Genomic DNA, 17,027 nt, shown 5'->3' with positions numbered 1-17,027 from the left:
GTATATAGTTTGCAGTATGGTATATAGCTCGTAGGTTGCAGGCTGCGGTGACACGCCATTGGTCGATGTCAGTGTATCTGCATGGCGTATGTGTGGCCGTGGACATGTTCCGTGTCGTATATGTACGGTAGATGCAGGCCAACTGTTTACGCATGTGTTTGTTTACTTGTTGTATGCTTGAAGCTTGGGAAGGTGAAAGGCAGATGGTCACGAGACTCAGGTCACGAGGGCCACGTGAGATGGCACGCTTCCCCACGTGATGTATACATACTTCCACTTCCAAGGTTAGGCTTATGCGATGCCAACTTATCAACTACAACTATCAACTGGATATCAACTATATTAATGGGAGATATCATTATAGTGATACTTGCGGTCTATTTCACATCCAGGACGCTCAGTTGGCGACCGTGGTTCCCACGTGTAAGTCTTGAACGGACATAGATTCTCTTACCTCCCTACACAGCCAATTCGTCCACCAGAGAATACCATTCCATGCTAGCAAGTTATACCACATTCTCCTGTCTAGCTATTCTTCAAAGCATAATATACGGACGCAGTGAGTCATCGGTAGATTGCTAAACAACACCGAACTGAACAGTGGCTTGACATTCTATACTTTAGTATATGGTTTGGCGGCTCGGCCCGCGCATGGGCGTCCCTTAGGTTAATGTGGGGCGTTTTGAGGCGCAAGCTTGGTACATGCTTCGTATAACCCTTCACATTTCTTTTTTGATAGCGATAAATGCATTGCCTCTGGGCGAAATTAGGTATTTCTATATAGTTGTACGTATATATTGGCTATACGGTCGCATAGCTGACACTTTCTTAGGCCTATGAATCTAAGTATTTACACAACTCAATTAGTTCCTTATCGAAATCTCAACAAACACATTTCTCCAGCATATGGTACTTATTGGAAAATATTTATATACTACCAAACTGCTAGCACTAACGCACTGGCCACCGAGGCACCCACAACTGCCCACCCAATCCTAATAATCTGCGGGTTGCTATCCAATGTCTTCGCAAAGGCAGAAACAGTATATCTTACTCCCGCAAGAACGTGATAGGTAAACGGCCACGCCATGCAAAACTTAGCTGCTACCTTAGCAGCAACAGGCAACGCGCCGAACGCGGCAACCATACTTGCTGTCGAAAGGTCCCAGCCTAACAGGGGTGCAGCAACATAGGCGCTACCGAAAACATACAGCGATCCAGCAAGCATTATACCGGTGAGACGTTCCATGGCGGAGCTGACGGAATTGATTTGCCATTTGTAGATGCTTAGATGCGGGGCGACTGGGCGATTAAGGCGTTGTTTGGCGAGGATAGACGTAGATTTTACATCGAGCTTCGGTTTGGTTGATTGGTGTCTTATTTGGCATATATTGGTCAGCGATTAGGAAAGACTGTAGTTAAGGGTAAGCCTGAGCCCACCTGGTTTGAATGGCTCCAGGGACAACGGCATTGCTAGTGTTCCTTCCTGCTGCTTGCCACGAGGCACGCAGAATGATAGGCATCGACACTAATGGACAAAGTTAAACGTCAGTTATCGCTGGGAGAACCCTGAGCTCGCTAACGCTATCAGTAGTAAAAGAAAGGCAGGCCATACTCTTCTGGAGCGCAATCATGCTCCGTTGTACATGCATTGATCTCATGTCAAAGTTTTGAGTGTTTAAAATAGTAGAATAAGGTCGAAGAGGACCTTAACTACAAGTCACCGGGCATCGGGAGTAAAGGTGAGCCATAGCCGCCATTCCGGTTTCAGCCTATGGTACGGAAATCAATCCCCGAGCTCAAACAGCGGAGTCATCTTTACCAATGTTATCACAGGATAACATTTCGTTGGTCTTCTAGCAATGAGCATCAAGACAAGTTATCTTATCCAATTAACACCCACTACTTCATATAGCCGTCTGCATCTTGTTGATAGAAGCCTGAGTGTTAAAACCGTTGGCGAATATTCCGGGAATATAGTTACTCCGTGTAATCAGTCGATACCATGTACGTGAACGCCCTGATATCAATCATTCTATTGGCTCATTATAATGATATATAAATTTCTGTAATGTTTTAAATTAGTGGCTGACTACGTAATCTCCTACCCAGATAACGTAATCCACATGCGAGCCGGCCACCCAAGCGAGCCGGCCACCAAATTCAAACGCGTACACTTTTTAACTAATTAACAACTTTTATACGCGATAATGCCACCAATTTATAACAAAAATAATAGAAACTCTATAGAGATAGAGGGAAAGACTAAACTTATAATTCTTACTTTAAAAAATAAAGAAATTATCTTTATTTATAAAGCTATATATTAATTTAATATACTAAGATTAACTCTTATAGATTAATTTAAAGGCCACCCTTTATATACAAATTTATATATAAACTTATATAAATTAATAAATACTAAAGAGGAATTATTTATTTAATAGATTCTAGACCTAAATAAATAAAGACTACTACCCTAGCCTACCTTTATTAAGAATATAGCTAATTATCTTCTTTCTATATAAGAGTCTATATTATTACCTCCGCGAGTTAGTAAAAACTAGGTCTTAAATCTAGTAAAGCGCTATATAGAGCTCTAAAGTTAATACTTAAGACATTATAACTATAAATAGACTAAATATAAAGATATTAAGATTATTTAAGAATGGTTTAATTAACTAAATACTACCTTTACTATATATAGAATTTAATAAAAAGATATCTATAACTTTAATAAAACTAGATTTATAATAGGACTCTATATAACTATAAAAGTTATTTCTAGCTCTAAGAAATATAGCTATATAAAGCTCCTATAGTCTAGAAATTAAGAATAGGTTATAGTTATTAAATTAGTGAACGCGTCTGGTTGGGATTTACCTCCATATATTATTCTTAAAGGCCAAAATACTTAGAAAGGTGTCACAAGCTGACGGCGCTCCTTGATTATCTAAAGGTGATCAGAGGTTCATATCTGCTGTAAGACAGAAGATATAGAGGTCTTAAGGAAAGCTTATGTTGGAAGTGAGTCGTTATAGAAGACAGCTTAGTATTAGAGTAAAATAGAATACTATAGTAAAACTATCCCTTAGTTCTAAATGTGGCTTTAGTTAGTATCTGGGTCAGATAAAGGCTAAAGGTCCTTATGAGTAGTAAAGACAAAGTTAACCTATATTAATAGACAAAGAGGTATTTGGTAAATATAGTATAAGATAACTAGAATGGTGCTTTGTATTAAGTAGTATAGTAAAACTATAGCTAGTTTAATCGTGAGTATAAGACTCTTAATTCTAAAGTAATGAGCGTCTTTATATATATAGTATATATCTAGTAATAGGTATAATAGTTCTCTACTAAGGGGTTCCTATCACTTCTATTGGTTATTGTGATAGTATTAATAGGAAGCTGCCAAGCCTGTCCTATCAGTTCTATCGCTATTGGTCACGTGACTAGTGCCCTCAAGGTCTGGCCCGTGATCCTCCCGTCCAATGAGTGTATATCCTGGGGCTGCGCCGCAGGTGGTCTGTAACATCAGGATGGTTTGATAGGCTTCCAGATAGCTAGAGATTTAATATCAGTCCTAATAGTTAGATAATAGATGAGATTGGGCTTAAATAGCTTATAAAGATATTTATTCCAACTATAAATATATAAAAAAGAGGTAGTTATTCCTTACTTATATTAAATGGTTATAGAAGCTATTTTATACCTGAATTCAATTGACTCTATATAGAGAATAATATTATTCCTCTCTATATGCCTCCTTATTCTTTACACCTCTTATAGCCTTTAGATATAAGCATTTTTACTGTCCTAAAGTGTCACAAGCTGACGGCGCTCCTTGATTACCTAAAGGTGATTAGAGGTTCATACCTGCCGTAAGACAGAAGGTACGAAGGTCTTAGAGAAAGCTTAAGTTAGAAGTAAGTCATTATAGGAGATAGCTTAGTACTAGGGTGAGATAGAATACTATAGTAAGACTATCCTTTAGTTCCAAGTGTGGCTTTAGTTAGTGCCCGGGTCAGATAAAGGCTAAAAGTCCTTATAAGTAGTGAAGATAATATCGGAGCGCGCTAATGATCGGTACGATTATGGCGTCTCTACGGGACACAGCGGAACGGCAAATCAATGTCTATAAGCCCAAGATACAATAGCAAAGAGCGAAAAATAGGCCTAATATCGATGAATGATGATGATAACTAGGGAAACAGGCCATATCTGGCCTCTATATATGGGGGAAGGCGTAGCGTACGTACGAGCCGTAATCAAACAGATCTGCAGGGGGGGAGTGGCGTTGGCCTGATACTGCCAAGACGCCGTACACACGAAGATTCTGACATACCCCCCTAGGCTCGTACGGGACGTACGATTTGGAACACGTCTGGGTGAACCATCGAAGAAAATGGCTGTTGAAGCCGTTATACGTACAAATATATCAAATATAACATAGTAGGAAATGGTAATGAGTGTGGTTATCCGTCAAATGTGTCGGACGTGTTTGAAGTTGAGCAGCGCAACGAATCTTGCAAATTTGATACGGTCCAGCGTCTTGCTGAGGCCGTCGGCAACATTGTCTGCGGTATTAACGTATCGTAGGTGCAATACGCCTTCGTCAATATATTTCTTAGTGAAGAAATAACGGTTGTCAATCCAGCGAGTAGTGCGTCTGTAAGGGGAGCCATTGATCACGGCCATACCGTTGATACTATCAGTTTGCAGCGTTGTAGGCGTATTAAAAGGTAGACTTAGTGATTTAAGGATCTTGTGCAGCCAGAGGATGTCCTTTACGGCTGGATCAAATGCCAGGAACTCCGCGATGGTGGATGACGGTGCGATCAATGATTGTTTCCGTGATGCCCAAGATACTGCGCAGCCGGCGTAAAAAAATATATAAGACTCCGTGTAACGGCCGTCTTGTTGGTCTCCGGCATCAACAAAGGCTTGTAAAGCCTGTTCAGGGTGTTCACCAAGCATCAGTGCCGCGGTGCGTTGGCCGGCGAGATATTGTAATATACGCTTGGCCCAGTGTAGGTGAGATAGGGTGACATCGCCGATCGAGCGTTGGAGTTGGCCAAGTGCTTGACATATATCAGGTCTTGTTTTTATAGCGAGCCAATTGAGACCACCCAATATTTGCTGGTAAACGTTTTTCTGAGATGGGTCCAGAGGCGTGTTCTGTGTGATGACCATTTTTATTTCCATTGGCGTTTTGATACCGTGTGCATGCTCCATACCGAACTTCGCCAGCAGTTTTTCTGTATAGGCATCTTGTGAGAGTAATATGACCCTTTTGTCGCGGATACGCTGTATTTTGCAGCCAAGAAAGTACGCAGGCTCCCCCATATCCTTAATAGGGAACACCTTGCCTAAACGGCATTTGAACTCAGCTATGATATCCTTTGTTGGTGCAGCGATCAATGCGTCATCCACGTAAATTAGTACGAGGAGGCCATCGGGCCTCGTGAACACGCATGGATCGTTTGTTAACGGTATCAAGCCCAATTCGTTCAACTGCTTGGTGAACTCCTCCTGCCAAAGCATACCTGACTGTTTGAGGCCATATAGCGCCTGGAGAAGTAAACAGGCGAGTTCTCCGCCTGATGGGTCGTAGGCTTGAAAACCGGTGGGCATTCGCGCGTATATCTTGTGTTTCTTCAATGCTACATGCAAGTACGCAGTTATGATATCCGCCTGTTCGCACTCGAGGTCTTCTATGGCTATCTTCGTAAGAGATAGTTTGATGTAAATCTCATGGACAACGGAGGACGCCGTTTCATCAAAATCAAGCCCTGGCCGCTGCCAATTGCCGCAAACAACCCATCTGGCTCTGAAATCTGTCGCGTACCCGTCTGCATCCTTTTTCATGTCGTATACCCATTTGCCAGGTAACATTTTGGCATCCTCCGGGGGCTTAGTAAGGGACCATGCTTTGAGCGTATTCAATTTGGCGATCTGCTGCTCCATCGCGGTCCACCATTCGGCTGCCCGTTCGGATCTCATTGCCTCTTTGTAGGTGGTTGGCACTGGTATTTTGTGTGCTAATATCTTTTCTGTGAGGGCATAGGATCCCCCTTCGTAGCGCTCTGGTGTTTTGCCCTTGTTGCTGCGAGCAGATACTCGGATAGGGCGCGGCGTTGGGTCTTCGGGTGGCGGTTCGAAGGCGCCTGGTAAGTACGGTGTTGGTGCTGGTGATATACGGGCACTGCGCCGGAGAGGCTTTGGTGGCTCCGGTGGAGCGGTAGAGGTCTTGGCGTTCGATATTTGTTCAATATTTTGGGCAGATATTTGGTCATTTGCACTTTTAGCGGCTGTTTGGCGCTGCGGCTCTGGCTCAGATAGCTCCTGATTGGTTGACCTTGTAGGCACGTGTGCGGGAGCGGATATCGGCGATGGTGATAGGGTGTGTATGCGCGTGGTTGGCTGACTAATGGCCTGCTCAAGTTCAAATTGTAGCTGCCAAGGCACTTGTTCGTTGTTCTCTATCGCGAGACGTTGACGTGATGGGACTGGCACGGCTTCATCGGGTGCCTGTTCAATCGATTGGTGTACGGCTTGGGGTGCCGTTGGGACTCGTGGCGGCGCTACTGTTGGTCCTACACATGGTATCGGATCTTGTTCCCTTGCCGGCAGGGGTGGAGGTCTTGTTTCCTCTAGGAACTTGACGTCTTTTGTGTGTATTATCTTGCCGGTCTCAGGGATCCATATTTTGTAAATGTGGCCGTTGCCAATATAGCCCACGAGCCGTCCAATCAGGGCTCGGGGATGCATCTTTTGTGATTGAACACGGTCTTCCTTGTGGATGTATACATACGCCACGCAGCCGAACACGCGGAGATGTTCAAGTGTGGGCTTGGTCCCGTACGCTTGTTCGTATGGGGACTTGCGACCATTTGTGCCCTCTGGTAGGCGGTTTAACACGTAGCATGCGGTCTCCGTTGCCCAAGGCCAAAGTTCCAGGGGGAGGCTCGCATCGTTGAGCATTACCCTACTGGTTTGTTCGATGTACGCGGCATGGCGCTCGGAGATACCGTTCAACTCAGGTGAGCGAGGTGGTGACAGTTCGATGCTGGCGCCTTTGAGCCGTATCCACGTAATGAACTGTTTGAATTCAGTGCCGTTATCACAGCGTATTTTGCGCGGGTAAGAGGTAGTCTCTGTATTCAGGTATTCACAGAGGCCTTGTAACACCTCGCTGGCCTTATCTTTGCCGGTTAGGGGGAATACCCATTTGAGCCTGGTGGCATCGTCAATTACGACGAGCATTTGGTGATAGGCTTGTAGGCCTGGTGGCTTGATTGGCACAAGGTCCATGTGGAGCTTCGCACCAAATTGTGAGGCACGTTCTTGGGGGTCTCTCGAGACTATCCTTCGTGCTTTTGTTAGTGCGCATGGCTCGCAGTGTAATTTTGTAGGGGCGTCAATGTTATTTGCCCTTGCGGCTTGGAGATGTGCTGGATATCCGCAGTGTGCAAGCCTTCGGTGCCAGGTCTCTGGTGAGATGTTGGTGGTAGGGGCCTTCGTCGCTGCATTTGCATGGATAGGATCGGGGTGTATTCTTAGCATCGTAACGCCGCCACCACAGTAAGTGTAGCCTATCAATGAATCGTCCCGCAGCGAACGTATGGTATTATCCCTTTCTGATATATAGGCACCGTGTTTTGTCTTCAGGTCCTGGCCGGATAGGAGGTTGTGTACTGCATGTTCCGCATAATATGCAGTAACCACTAATTTGTTGATGGTGCCGTTATCCATTAGGAATGGGATCACCACATCTCCCTTACCAGTCATCTCGGAGACTGAGCCCTGCCACCCGCGCACCGGGGTGCTGTTTGTTGGTGTGAAATTGACGAATGAGGCTATATCATTGCAGATAGTGTACGCGCTGCCTGTATCTGCTATCCACGTTGTGCGAGAGCTCGAATTTGGCGCTGAGTTCGCTGTTGTTATTATGTTGATATCCGAAATGTTAGGCGTCACGTGTGTTGCTGCACCAGCAAAGTTAGTAACAAATTCGTTATTTGTAACGATATTTGTAGCAACGTTTGAACCACCAACGGCCGTATCTCGCGCGGCTGTTGCGGCGTTTGGTTGAGTTGGTGTCCTCTTCGGTAAGTATGCCCATATCCATCCCCTTGAACGCCAGCCTGGTGGACGGGCGCTTGGGACTAAGAAATGACATCTACTGATTTTGTGCCCAGGGATATTGCAATATCCGCATTTGCCGTCCACCTCTTCTGGCAATGAGGCCATGAGATGTTTGACGTGTTCTTCGTGGGACGTTCCTTCCGGAGGTGCACCTTTTTTGTCCCTTCCGGGTGTTGCTCGCCGTACGTGCTTGAGGTCTCGGTGCGGCGGCTGTTATCTTCATATTATCAACTTTGGCCAGCGTTCGTGAGCAGTAGCCGAGGAATTGCTCGCGGGTGACGTCCGCGGGCTTGATTTGTTCGAGTTCGTTCATTATGAGATTCGACCATACGGTCATCTCGTCGTTGATGCCATGCACCAGGTTGTCCAGTGCATCAGCCGGTGGGAATGGGTATCCAGCTCTGGTGGCATCCACGTACAATTTGGAAAGATTTTCAACGAACTGATGCATCGTGGCATAGTCTGATCGTTTGATGGACTTCCATTTGGCCCAGTAAGATCGTGCGTCTGCAGGCCGTGTGTGGGTGAAGACCTGCTTGATGACGGTAAACAATTGATACGCCGTGTCAATTGGAAGGCATGAGTTTTGTGCTTGACGATATAAATCGAACGAGATCTGAGATGTCAGCCAATCCACGACTAGGGCGTCTGCGGCCTCCCATCTGGCATGGTCTTCGTGTCCGTCTGGGGGTCCGTTTGGTATCGATCCGTCGATCATGCAGCGTAATTGCTGCGTTCTCAGCCTTCTTTCGACATTCGTTACCCACATGTCGACGTCTCTCGCATTTGCGAGCATGGTTATACCCGCGATCGGGTTGAATTTGGCGACGTCCGGGATTCGGTGCCATTCTATTGGCTGAGTTTGGTGATCAACATCTGCAGCTGCAGCGTCCTGCAGCGGCATGCCCGTATCAGGCATCTTATTGGTATCCGGGCTAAGAGCGAGGGCTCATAACCTATCGGAGCGCGCTAATGATCGGTACTATTATGGCGTCTCTACGGGACACAGCGGAACGGCAAATCAATGCCTATAAGCCCAAGATACAATAGCAAAGAGCGAAAAATAGGCCTAATATCGATGAATGATGATGATAACTAGGGAAACAGGCCATATCTGGCCTCTATATATGGGGGAAGGCGTAGCGTACATACGAGCCGTAATCAAACAGATCTGCAGGGGGGGAGTGGCGTTGGCCTGATACTGCCAAGACGCCGTACACACGAAGATTCTGACAGATAAAGTTGACCTGTGTTAATAGGCAAAGGGGTATTTAGTAAATATAGTATAAGATAACTAGAATGGTGCTTTATATTAAATAGTATAGTAAAACTATAGCTGGTTTGATCGTGAGTATAAGACTCTTAATCCTAAGGTAATAAGTATCTTTATATATATAGTATATATCTAGTAATAGGTACAATAGTTCTCCACCAAGGGGTTCCTATCACTTCTATTGGTTATTATGATAGTATTAATAGAAAGCTGCCAAGCCCATCCTATCAGTCCTATCGCTATTGGTCACGTGACTAGTGCCCTCAAGGTCTGGCCTGTGATCCTCCCGTCCAATAAGTGTATATCCTGAGGCTGCGCCACAGGTGGTCTGTAACATTATCCCCTCCTTTTTTAACAAGTCGTCCCAACGCGCATATATATAAACCTGGTTAATTTCCCTCTCCTTGGTTTATTATTGTGTTTTCTTAAGTATGCCTCGCCATAGCTTATTCTAAGGGTGTTACTAATGTTCCAAAGTCTTCTAAAGATTCTTCCTCTATCTATACTTATGTATTAAAAGAAAATGTTATAAAAACTGGTATCGCGATACCTTCCTATTATATTTATTATTTAGAGAATAGTAACCTCTATATTATGTTATCTTATTCTACAAAGTATTTAAAGTATATCTATATAGGTCATCCTTATATTCACAATTATGCACCTTCTTTATCTAACTAGGCCAAAGTTTGGCATAAAAAGGAAAAGTTAGAGTTAAAAGAGTATAAAGCTCATAAGGAATCTTAGCAAATTTACAAAGCCTTTCAAAAAGTATTAAATAATTCTAATACCTATCTTAATTATCTTACTTATTAGTATAAGTTTCTTTAGAATTATATCAGTAAGTTTATTAAATTATCTATTAAGACTGTGGAGGAGTTAGAAAAGCTAAAGGAAGAGGAGAGTTATCTAGCTAAGCTCTAAGAGTATGACTTCTAATAGCTCCTAAGTGAACTAAGTTCTTTATCTAACCTTACTTTATTTCTAGATTCTACTCTACTAGTCTCTTCTCTTAATACTAAGTCTATTAGTAAAACTCCTTTACTAGGCGTGGTAAATCCTTTAGATATCTAGCTAGCTTATAAGTATTTTCTAAGAAGTTATATCCTTTCTATTTAACTAAGTAGTGAGTTTATCTACTAATCACTTTCTTATTTAGGATCTTTTTAACTTTATATTCATTTTCTTGATTTTCTGGTTATATTTCTGGTTTATATAGTTTAGCGTTCTAGAGTACTTTTTTAATTAGTAAGATATAAAATATTAGGTATATTTATATATATTCTAGGAGTTAGAGTTTATAATTAAGTTATCTAATTTTTTCCAAAATCTTAAATAGTTCTAGTTTCTTATGATCTAATTTGTCACTTAGTCTCAATATCTTGATATTTTATCAAAGTAGGAATACTTTTTCCCCCTTCTTAAAGTCTGGTGATTCTACGTGCTATTAGTTATAGTAGTATTTCATTCTATAGTTTAAGAATTTGAGATCTAACTATAGGTATTTATAGAGTTTATATATCTATTCTACTAAAACCTCTGCTTCTAAGGTGTGCGTTTTACCTTCTTTTAGTATTTTTATTATTTCTATTTCTCTTCTATAGTTTATAAAGAAAGGTGTTATATCTATTAAGGTATTCTTTACTCTATTATAGGCGAGCTATACTATTAGTAGTAATAAAACCCAATTATCCTATTCATAGTTAATATAGCATCTTAGGTACTGTTCCACTATTTGGTTCATCCTTTCGCTTTATCTATCTATCTACAGGTAATATACTATTAAGGCTTTCTATTTAATCCCTATTCTTTTAGTAAGTATCATCTAGAATTTATATATAAATCTTATATCTCTATCTAATATAATTTTATCCAGTAATCCTTTATCTGCAAAGACATGTCGTAATAGAATATATGCTGTCTCCAGTGTGTTACAGACCACCTGCGGCGCAGCCCCAGGATATACACTGATTGAACAGGAGGATCACGGGCCAGACCTTGAAAGCACTAGTCACGTAACCAATAGCAATAGGACCAATAGGACAGGCTTAGCAGCTTTCTATTAATACTATCACAACAACCAATAGGAGTAATAGGAACCCCTTAGTGGAGAACTATTGTATCTATCACTAGATATATACTATATATATAAAGACACTCATTACCTTAGAATCAAGAGTCTTATACTCGCGATCAAACCAGCTATAGTTTTACTATACTGCTTAATATAAAGCACCATTCTAGTTATCTTATACTATATTTACCAAATACCCCTTTATCTATTAACGTAGGTTAACTTTGTCTTCACTACTTATAAGGACCTTTAGCCTTTATCTAACCCAGGCACTGACTAAAGCTACACTTAGAACTAAGGGATATGTTACAGACCACCTGCGGCGCAGCCCCAGAGTATACGCTCATTGGACGGACAAGACGGAACGAAACAACCATGTCCCACTCACCCAGTCGCCCGACTCACTAGAGCAACTAAGAGAGCAGAGAGAGCCAGTATAAATCGCCAGGTCGACGGAGTCAATGGCGCGACTAAGCGACTCGGGAGAATAGGATATACAAGGACTTGTATATAAAGATGCTTATTACCTTAGAATCAAGAGTCTTATACTTGTGATCAAACTAGCTACAGTTTTACTATACTGCTCAATACAAAGCACCATTCTAGTTGTTTTATACTATATTCACTAAATACCCCTTTACCTATTAACGCAGATCAACTTTGTCTTCACTACTTATAAGGACCTTTAGCCTTCATCCAACCTAGGCACTGACTAAAGCCACACTTGGAACTGAGGGATAGTCTTACTATAGTATTCTATCTCGCCCTAGTACTAAGCCATCTTCTATAATAACTCACTTCTAACCCAAGCTTTCCCTAAGACCTTTATACCTTCTGTCTTACGGCAGGTGTGAACCTCTAATCACCTTTAGGTAATCAAGGAGCGCTGTCAGCTTATGATATTAATCGCCCCGACTTCATGGTTACAAAGAGGCATAATCAATTTTAACTTAATAGAGCCCCAACTTTATAGTTATAAAGAGGCAAAAGTAATTCTAACTTACTAGAGCCACCATACTATTATAGATACTCCGACCCAAGTGACTTACGATTATATATCAAGAAGAACAAAACTAGGTACGTATCACCCTACCCCTGAGAGCATACTAACTATAGGAATATACCAAAGTAAGACGAGCCAATATATCATTAGCAAGTAGACTAACCACTAACACCAACGCCTTGTTAGGGCAAATGCGACAGAAAATCATTGAGTTAGAAAAAAGAGTCGAAGAGCAACCTAACGATAAGTAGCTGGATAAAACCAACAAACAAGTAGAAGAACAATAAAGATTACTTAATGAATATAAAGATATCATCAAATAGACTTTAGAATAAGTTAAAAGTCACAAAGACGCTATTAACGTACTTAGAGTCAGAATCAGAGATAAGAGAACTACTATCAAAATCCACAAACTTGATACTTATAAAGGAGACCGCGCCAAACTAGAACACTTCCTAGGGGAATACAACATCTATTTGGCAACTAAACCAGGAGTCACTAATATAGAAAAAGTTATCTTCACAGGATCCTATATGCGAGAGGCAGCGGCAATATAGTTCAAACCATATCTTAAGGACTAGACTAATACCAAAGGATAACCCATACTATACGCGGATGTACTCAACAGCTACACATAATTTAAACAAGTACTCAGACAATTCTTCAGAGATACCGACAGAAAGAGGACCCTATAACGCAAACTATAGGGACTCAGACAAACCAGGGACGCAGCGCAGTACGCAGCGCAACTACAGCAGATCTGTCAAGAACTAGGAATCCATGACGACGAGCAGAAAATGGCTATATTCAAACAAGGACTAAAACCAGAAACCCAATATGAAACCATCAAGATGGGACCATATAATAGTTTTAAATAAATGGTTGAAATGGCAGTACGCATCGATAATCAACTCTACAACCTATAAAATATACGACAAGGAAAGAACACTTTCTAGAAAGCAAACTAATGTAAAGGGTCTAATAAACACAACGATTACGGCACTACACCTATAGAATTAGACGCTACTAAAAAACGGCCTTATAATATCAAGAAAAGCAAAAGATATAGGAACAAGAAGCTATATTTCTACTACAAGAAACCCAGGCATATCACAAAAGACTATAGGAAGAAATAAGGGGATACCAAGAAACACCTTAACACTACCACTATGTCTAAGACTAGTAGCTATAAGAAGGAATAGGGTAGAGGAGGCTACTAAGACTCACAGAACGTCAGACAATACCTTAGGGCAATAAGAAAAGTCACCTATCTATAGCCACCAGAAAATGAACTCGACGACACATATAAACAAGTACCTGATATATAGCAACAATAAGGATAGCAGAAACAGGATAAATAGATTAAACAAGGAAAATAACTAGTGTTAATATAACAGAACGCGACGATAGAATAATAAACATATGATCCAGCAACAAGCCTAAACCAAGGAATTATGACACCAAAATAAACAGACTTGGAAGAAGAAACCGAATCAGAATATAAGGATACGCAGGAAACAAATAACTAGGAAAATAAAGCACCACAGATAACATTTAAAGATAGTTATGAACAACTATGGGAACAAAGAGAGAAATGTGATAACCAGATACCCAATGAACACTAGACAGTGTGCAAAGAGAAAGGACTATGCTTTAGACACAACGAGGAAAAACAGACAAAAGTCAGAGACCCTAGGCACCTATACCATAATAAATATGGATAGGACTGCCACTACAAATACCACACCTTTAAGGAGATATAGAAATCAGGATGAAGATTTCACTATATGAGTTACATAAAATACCCATTATACAGAGACAGCAAGGACATCCACTGAAGGTACTGTACCGACAAGGAATGCCTGGTACATATCAACAAGTACTTAGGATGGATAGATGGAAAAAGTGTCAACATAATGGATCAAGAAAACATAACACCACACGAACGACTAGAAGTTCTATACTAGAGGGCAAACAAACAGATCACTATGCAGTATAGGGGACATACCACACAGTTTAAAGGAAAAGTGGCAACCAGATATTGGTTGAAGATGACACGATATTTACAAAAATAACTACAGCTCTAAGAGAGTCAAAAGGACTGAGCAACACAGATAACGGAGTACCCAGATAAGGACTTGACAGACAAACTCAGTTGGGAAGAACTGAATAAAGAAATTCAGGCTTTAACTAGTGCTGAAGGACTATACGACGGAACTTATGATTAATAAACTAAGATAATAGGAAATGGATGATTTTAACAGTCTATAGGACTTAAAACAGGCAGAAGTCTAGCTATGATAAGAGGAAAGAATTACTTGACGATAGTAGTTTAATTAGTAGGGCTAAACGCGTGAGCACTGATTAATTTAGAAGCTACTAGGAACTTTATAGATCTAGAATTTATAAAGTAGTCAGGGATTTATACCTCAATGAAAAAGGAACCATACAAACTGGGAGGACTTAACAAAGATTGGAACCAAAGAATCAATAAGAAAACCAGAGGTATAAAGGTATACGTCAAAGGACAGTATAAGGGAACAGAATGTTTCAATGTGATAAGCCTAGGGAGTTATAATATGGTCTTGAGACACCCTTGGTTAGTAAAACACAACCCGACTATTAACTAGAGAGACAGCATATTATAACTAGATAGTAGAAACCGCCGCTCTGATCAGAAGACTGATACCCTTGCGGCCACCCGCACCAAAAGAAGGGATCAAGGTCAGATACTGGGCAAGACGCCCTAGGTTAAAATAGAAATGACAGGAACTACAAACGATTAATTAACAAAGAAGCAGGAAATAGTTCACCAAATGGAGGAAGCTACTGAAATAGACAAACTATAATAACAAATACTGAAGGAGTATCACGACCTAATCAAGGTATTTAAAGAATAAGAACCATTAGAAAGCTTGCCAAAACATCAGGCATGGGATCATGAAATACCCCTAGTGGAAGGGAAGACGCCTGCATATAAACCCATATACAGGTTGACCGAGACAGAACTTGAAGTATTACAAAGATATATTAACGATAACTTAGCAAAAGGATACATATGATAATTATAATCACTAGTAGGATACCTAATCATCTTTGTACCAAAGAAGGATGGAAGTTTATGATTATGCATGGATTACCGACAACTTAACAATATAACGATCAAGAACCGATACCTATTACCACTCATTGATAAGATATAAGACAGATTTAGAGGAATAACATACTTTACGGCATTAGATATACAAGAAGCCTACTACTAGATATAAATAAAAGAAGGCGAAGAATAGAAAACAGTATTCAAGACACAATTCGGATTATACAAATTCTTGGTTATACCTTTTAGATTAATCAACGCACCAGCAACATTCTAGGTGCTTATTAACAACGTGCTACGCGAATATTTGGACATATTTATAGTAGTATATCTGGATGACGTTCTGATATTTACTAAAGGAACCCAAGAAGATTACACAGAAAAAGTCAGGCAAGTACTTAAGAAACTTAAAGAGTACGAGCTTTACCTTAAAGTATCAAAGTATGAATTCTATAAATAATCAGTCAAGTTCCTAGGACATATTGTGTTAATAGAAGGAATCTAGATAGACCCAGATAAGATCAAAGCCATTATTGATTAGCCTACGCTGACAATAGTCAAGGAAATATAACAGTTCTATAGACTAGCGAATTATTATTGACAATATATATATAAATTCTTAGTAACAGCGAAACCCCTGATGGATCTATTTAGAAAGGCAAAAGAGTTTATTTAGGGAACCAACGAAGAACAAGTATTTAAAGAACTTAAAGAAAAGTTTAGTCAAGGAGACATATGAATACACTTCGACCTAAACAAAAAGAGTTATCTTAATACAGATGCATCAGACTGTGTGATCGGAGCATGGTTATAACAAAAAGACAACACAGGAAAACTAAGATTGGTTGTATGCTACACAAGAACCATGACCCCTATAGAACAGAATTATAATATCTATGACAAAGAATTACTAGCAATCGTTGCAGTATTTAAGAGATAGAAATAAGAGCTCCAAGGAGCAAGGCATCTGACCACAGTTATTAGCAACCACCAGAATCTGACATACTTTATGATAACCAAAGAACTCACTTGTCAATAGTCAAGATGGTATACTGAGGTACTAGCCTACTACAACTTCAAAATACAATACTATAAAGGAATAGAGAACGCCTTTATGGACGCGTTGAGTAGAAGACCAGATCTAATAATAAAGAAAAGAGAATCTAGAGTAATATTGTATCTAGATCTAGATACTAAGGGTATGATCTTAGATTAGTAAGTATTAAGAGCTACTCAAACAGTCATAACCAAGAAAGACACTCTAATAAATGAAATATGAAAAGTAATAATAAAAGATCCCTTATTCAAATAAATTAAGGACAATAATAAAAAATATAAGAAGGAAAATAGAATACTTCTATATTAAGGATTAATATATATACCCAGAGAAGTACGACCACAAATACTAAGAGATAACCACGACGCAAAAGTT

The 17,027-nt window shown here is 40.6% G+C and overlaps 1 protein-coding gene across 1 annotated transcript; it reads right to left on the bottom strand.

Moving 5' to 3' along the window:
• Window positions 1-4,482: 4,482 nt before the first annotated feature.
• On the bottom strand, window positions 4,483-9,067 carry GIQ15_05564 (uncharacterized protein; the record flags this gene model as incomplete). The annotated part of the gene is made up of 3 exons (XM_033552981.1): window positions 4,483-5,081; window positions 6,201-8,075; window positions 8,335-9,067. 3 exons carry the CDS (start codon window positions 9,065-9,067, stop codon window positions 4,483-4,485), a joined length of 3,207 nt encoding a protein of 1,068 aa, XP_033404125.1.
• Between the last annotated feature and the right edge of the window lie 7,960 nt (window positions 9,068-17,027).

Source organism: Arthroderma uncinatum (assembly GCF_011692745.1).
Source record: "Arthroderma uncinatum strain CBS 119779 chromosome Unknown scaffold4, whole genome shotgun sequence".
NCBI lineage: Eukaryota > Fungi > Ascomycota > Eurotiomycetes > Onygenales > Arthrodermataceae > Arthroderma > Arthroderma uncinatum.
This window is presented reverse-complemented; position numbering and strand designations above follow the sequence as displayed.